The sequence below is a fragment of the Aplysia californica genome, unplaced genomic scaffold, assembly GCF_000002075.1.
Source record: "Aplysia californica isolate F4 #8 unplaced genomic scaffold, AplCal3.0 scaffold00205, whole genome shotgun sequence".
Classification (NCBI taxonomy): Eukaryota; Metazoa; Mollusca; class Gastropoda; order Aplysiida; family Aplysiidae; genus Aplysia; species Aplysia californica.
This window is the reverse complement of record NW_004797475.1, coordinates 855683-861774: the sequence shown is the minus strand read 5'-3', so window position 1 is coordinate 861774 and position 6092 is coordinate 855683. Positions and strand designations below refer to the sequence as shown.

Genomic DNA, 6092 nt, shown 5'->3' with positions numbered 1-6092 from the left:
CTGACACACACACACACACACACACACACAAAGAAACAAACTCGCATCCATTTAGATCATTAATATTTACGACCAAATCTGGGCTGAGAGGGATACAACATCCCAGCAGAAAGATGGAGATCTTCGATAAAAATTCTGCCTCTAGTAACTGTCTCTATTTTACTTTAAAACATTGAGTATGATGGGACGTGGTGCTATTTCATCATGTTACTGAATGACTAAGTTCTCTTTTCTATTACCTTATTGTGTACAATAACATTGTTCATGTTTGTCCTCAGAAATACCCAAGGGCAGAGTTCGAAAGACATCGATTGTTGAAAAGCTCTCAAAATCTAAGGAATCTGAAATGATTGCCCTGTCAATAATGGTATGTTGCTTCCTCCCCCCCCTCTCTTTCTCTCCTCTCTCTCTCTTTCTCTCCTCTCTCTCTCTCTCTCTCTCTCTCTCTCTCTCTCTCTCTCTCTCTCTCTCTCTCTCTCTCTACCTCCATAGACATACAAGCTTATGTGTGCTGTCAATTCCTGATTGTGTTTGCAGGAAAGCAATTAGTTCCAAGAAATGTTGAGCTCAATACTTTTTGTGTGAGACAGCTATTTATGCTTACATTGTTGAGGATGGATAGCTCAATATTTTGACAGAAAGAAGATTTTCAGGTTCTGTGTTTGAAAGCTTTTGTCAGGTTTTATTGTTGATTTTTCTTTTTAAAAATTCTTTATTTTTTCAGGGGAGGGGGGTATTTTTAAGTTTGGTTTGGTTTCATGCATTTGGACTCTTGTAACTTAAGAAATGAAATACCTACATTAAAAAAATCCTTCCTCTGGATATTTCAAGAGTTGCTTCAGAAGTGGGTTTTTAATTTTATTTTATCAGTTCTTCCTCAGCAGAATGTGGGTATTATCTGTACCAAAAGTTTTCAGTTTTGTTTCATCTTTACTTCCTAAAGAGAATAATGTGGGGGTGTTGCATCTATTGTTGTTTGATCCTCATTTCCTCAGGAGAATGTAGGAGTGTGGGTGGTTGGCAGGTGCTCTGGTGTGGTTTACTCCTTCTTTCCTATCAAATATCTATCGTCCTTATCTCCCTTCTTTTTTATGTTTGTTACTCTTGTAACACATCTAATCTTCTAGCGCTCATATGACCTTATGCGGTTGAGAGCGCCGTAAAACCTCTACTAAAACTAAACGAATGTAGGAGTGTTGCATCATAGGTCTCAATTTTTTTGTTTTATCTATGCTTCCTCAGGAGAATGCTGGCCAGAGACAACGAGAGTTTGAGAAACTCATCAGCGAGCACCAGGAACTTGTACAAGAAATCAGCCGGACGCCGAGCGCGGAGAACATCGTCCAGACGGAGACGGGTCGTGACCCATAGTGAGGAGGAGGAGGCGGCGTACGCTTCTTACCCATGAACTTTGAGGACTGTCGGAGGAGCCGCAGGGCTCGTTGTTTTGTTGTTGCGTCCTGAGGTGCGGATGGATTACGCCACCGACGACGCACCGCAATGTCTCTCTCTCTCTCTTTCTCTACAATGTCCGTCACAACAAAGGGGGGAGGGGGGGTCGGTCGGATCACTTTGGGGCTCTGCAGATTGCGTGCAAAGTCTCTGCTGCGGATGTTCTGACTTTATGCTTTAGATTAGCGGAAGAGTTGTCAGCTCGTTCAATATAGATAGCGTTTTTCTTTTCTCCATGTCATGGATAAATGAATTGTTCAAAGATGATGTTTGTCAGATTTAACCTGATCATCCTGATCGTTTGGGTTATTTTTTTCGGGAGCCATTTTACTGGCAACATTTTTAGGGCTGATGACATATAATATATTTGTATACGTCAGTGACATAAAAGTAAATATATATGTATGTATATATATAATATATATATTTTATATATATATATATGTATGTATATATATATATATATTTTGTATATGTAGAATGTTATATACATAGTTTATTATGCAGTGTCTCTGCTTGCTAGCAGATCAGGACAGTAGAAGTGGTTGCTTCCGTCCCTGTGTTTAGACTCATTACATTCGTAAACTTTGAATTGTGAATATTTTACAGCATGTTGTATACCACAAGAAGTTGCAAAATTATTATTTTATTTGTCACTCATGTAAAATTGTGATTGGGGGAGGAGGGGAGGGTGTTTTCTTATGGCTCACCGCCAAAGGTGAAGGCAGGTTGCAGCTTCCGTGTCTAGCTTAAATCAAGCAAGTACATAATTTGAAAACTGAATAACGGTATCAGATTTTTAATTAGACTGACTCAGATGTAACCTGGGCATTTATGAGAAATCAAATTGAAGAAATGTGTTTCATTTTTTCTTCTTTTGGACAATTTTTTTCCCCCTTGAAAATAGATTTGTTACCTTATGTGGGAAAGCAGGAGCATACATTTTTTTTGTATTGATTTTCTGGCCCTGAGCTAGGATTCTCCTGTGTATTGTGTACAGTAGTTCCTTGTCCACATGCTTTTGAACTTCATTCATATTTGCAGAAAAAAGATATTTTTCTTAACTGAATTGGAGTTATGAGAAATCATTTGTCTGACTGTATATATTATGATGTTTTTACAATATATCAGAGTGACAGAAAGCACTATCTGAATTGTCGTCTAGCCAAAAAAAAAAAAGAAATGTAAAATAAATGTGCTGTTTATTGGTTTATACCAAAAGAAACATCTATTTAATATAAATATTCTCTTGATAGAATTAAAAACAAGAGATGCAGGCTAGACAAATTCGCTGTTTCTTAGTTTCAGGAGATGGTCAAATTTTTTATTAGCAAAAAATCAATTTTTAATTTTTTAATTTAAAAAAATATTTTTTTTTGGGGGGGGGGGGTATGTTTGTGTCGGTAGCTCATGAAGCTCATGAATGTACAAAGGAATATTTTTGAACACTTAATATGAAAACTGTATACTGTTTGTATTGGATGCTAGTAGTATACGCTCACATATGTTCTTTTTTCAAATGCATAAACGCTTTGGGTCAGACTCTCTCTCTCTCTCTCTCTCTCTTTTTCTCTCTCTTGCCCTTTTTAACTCCCAGTGGAGCATACGCCATCGACAACATTTCTGAAACCTGTTTTGTGCATCCTTTTCTAGCTGTTTCCATGATGTCCCCGCCTTTTCCATTTCCACTTGTGGTTATGTGGTTAGACTCTGACAATCCATTATTGATGGTGTTATGTTCTCGGTGTGTAACTGGAAGAAATAGGTTTACTCTCTTGGGAAGGGGAGGGGGGGTTGAAATCAGCGTTGATGTCGTTCTGAGGATGCTTAATAGAAATAAAGACTTGGCATGCACTATGTACTGTACAAAGATACTGTGGGGTGACTTGTGCGTCTGCTTTCATTTAAATCGAGAAGGCTTTTTATTTTGAGAGACCAGTTTCATGGTTAGAACCTAACATTATCAATATGTTTGTTAGATGTAAAACTGTGTTTCTGATTGCTGTCGGAAAATATCACAGCTGTGACTGAAACAGCTTTCACAAAAAATAACAACAGGTGTATTTTCAGGCAGCAGTTACACCATTGCCAAAATATCTAACGTTTAAGACTATTATGATTTTGAAAGTAATTAATGCTTGTATTGTGTGTTGTATCATAAGACCGTGATAAGTTACAGTTCTAGTACATGAAGAAGGTTCCCATCGCATGTGCTGGTGCTTTTTAAACTTGTCTCAGTTGTGCATGTGGGTGATTTTTATCCATTGATGACTCTCTCATTCTTGCTCTCTTGACACTAGTTCTGCTCAGATTACCTCTCTGTCTGAGGATAGTCAGTTCGTTGTAATTTTCAGAAAAGAATTTCTTTTATTTATTTGAATAATAATTGTTTAGCAAATGATACATTTTTCTTGTTGAAGCCCAAAATATCACTTTTTATTTGGAATACAAAAAGTGATTTTCTTGCACTGAGTAACCTGAACGATATTCCAGATTGCACTTAGTTCGGAAGATGCAGAGCTGTGTTTTCATTGAGGAATATGTGTGCTTACTAATTCTGAAGTTTTCAAGTATGATCTGTTGTTTGTTTTTTGTCGCAGCGACTCTTGTCATTTAGTCGGGTTTACTTCTTGCCATCTTGGTAAGTAGTTGGGTTGGAATCTCGTCTTTCCATATTCTGTCTCACACTGATTGAAGATCACGTAAATAGATGAGGCCACACTTTCGTCTTTCTGCTTTCGCAGATGAGCTCAAAGGCCGAAGGCTCAGATTTGTTTGCCCCGGCTGCAAGAACCTGCTCTGGTCAGCGCACAGTCTAGCACGCACATAGCGAACACGTACGTAGGGAACACGCATGTAGGGAACACGCACTGAGCAAAATGTGCACGTGGTGAACTGATTTTCAGGTTCTGCACTTTTTCTTGTGCATGTATTTCTTTGTGCTTAAATAAGTACATAATAAAAGTTAAACATAGTGGAAAGATGTGAGCATTCCACCGAGTCTGCTATGTGCATGCTAGATTGTATAGTCAAAGGGGGACTCTCGATGATACCTTTTTAATGACAAGAATAATAAAACTAATGGTAAAATTGATGATAATGATAATGATGATAATATTGTTGCTGTTTGTGGGATGTGTAAAAGTGGCTTCTGCACAAACCAAAGAAAAGCTGAAACCTAGGTTTCTGTTGTTTGGGGGAGGGCTGGGGGTTCTCTTTTTAAAACCTTTGTTTGAGGAGGGGAGGAGAAGTATAATATTGTGTATATTTAAAGAAAGATATGAGGGCTCTTTTTATGGTTCAGAGTAACATTTATAATGTTTTCTATTTCTATCATTATTGTCAATTCTACTCAGAAATCAAAACGTATATGGGGGCTCCTTTTAATATAAGAGTAGTATACATATTGTACTTTATTACATTATTGTATTCAGAGAGTAATAAATTTGTATCTCGTAACTTTGTTGATTGTTTTTCAGGAGTAGAGAAATGCACTGTTCAGTGTAGACTCACTCTTTTATAACGATGGTGTTATGCTCTAACCATGCAGCTGCTAGAAATGAGTTAGCTTGCTATTTGTTCTAAAACTGTTGACAGACACATTCTGCTAGTCTCCCAAAAAAATACTCCCTCTGGTCCTGGTTAAACATCGACATCCTTTACAGCTTATTGAGCTGTGAATAAAAGTTCCTAAACTTAAATTCCAAAAGGGTACGCTATTTGGGGTTTTGAAATATTTTTTTTTTAAACGCTGCTCGGTTATAGCATGACATTATCTATAAGTCGAGGATAACCAGTCCTGAAAAGGTCTCTGAGTCAACTTTATTTCCTGATTGTTCATAATGTCATGACTTCATTAACAAATCATGATCCTTGGCACTTTGGCCACCTGACTAAGACTTTCTCATGTTTCATTATGTCAGATTCTCCTGAAATTTGGCTCTGTATTAGAAAAATCTGTGACTTTTTTTGTTTTTTTATTTGTTCTGCTCCATGTTCAATGAAGACTTTTGTGAAAAGTGTATGTTGAAAGAGGAATGTCTTCTCATGTTAGTATAAAAATGTCACTGTGAAAGATAATTAAATTAGTTTTCATTTTGGGCGTTTCTTGGGTGTAGACAAGGCAGAGCTTTGAATCAGATATTGTTTAAGGGTATTGTCTCAGAGATTTGACAAGTCTGGATTACCTGGTGCACTTTTAGAGCCAGCGACATAGTTTAGTGACTTGTAGACATTTGACAAGTCTATAAATTCCGTGGTTCGTTTTTAGAGTCATCATAGACATAGCTTAGTGACATAAGACTTGTAAATATTTACCCGCCTCAGAACTATTTTGTTCAAAGTGCCTCTTTACTAAAATGAACTTTGGGCAATATAGTTCTGAGGCGACGATTTGACAAGTCTGGATAAGCCAGTTCATTTGTAGAGTCATAAACGCTGTATAGTTACATAGAGTTTGTTCCCTCCTCCAGATGTTACACCATTACTCTAGTGTTGCCTCTCAGCGTTACCACTCAATCTTAACTTTTTCATTCCATTGTATCTCTGTGTAAGTCTGTCTGTGTTGGTATATATATTGTGTGTGTATGTCTGTATCTGTGTGTGTGTGTGTGTGTGTGTGTGTGTGTGAGTGTGTGTGT

General features: G+C 37.3%; 1 protein-coding gene across 1 annotated transcript in view; it reads left to right on the top strand.

Moving 5' to 3' along the window:
- LOC101859859 overlaps window positions 1–1859 on the top strand; it is a gene marked incomplete in the record, with an annotated part of 164557 nt that extends 162698 nt beyond the window's left edge. The window contains 1 exon segment of the mRNA XM_013083017.2: window positions 1243–1859. Coding sequence (XP_012938471.1) covers window positions 1243–1371 — 129 coding nt within the window.
- Window positions 1860–6092: the final 4233 nt, after the last annotated feature.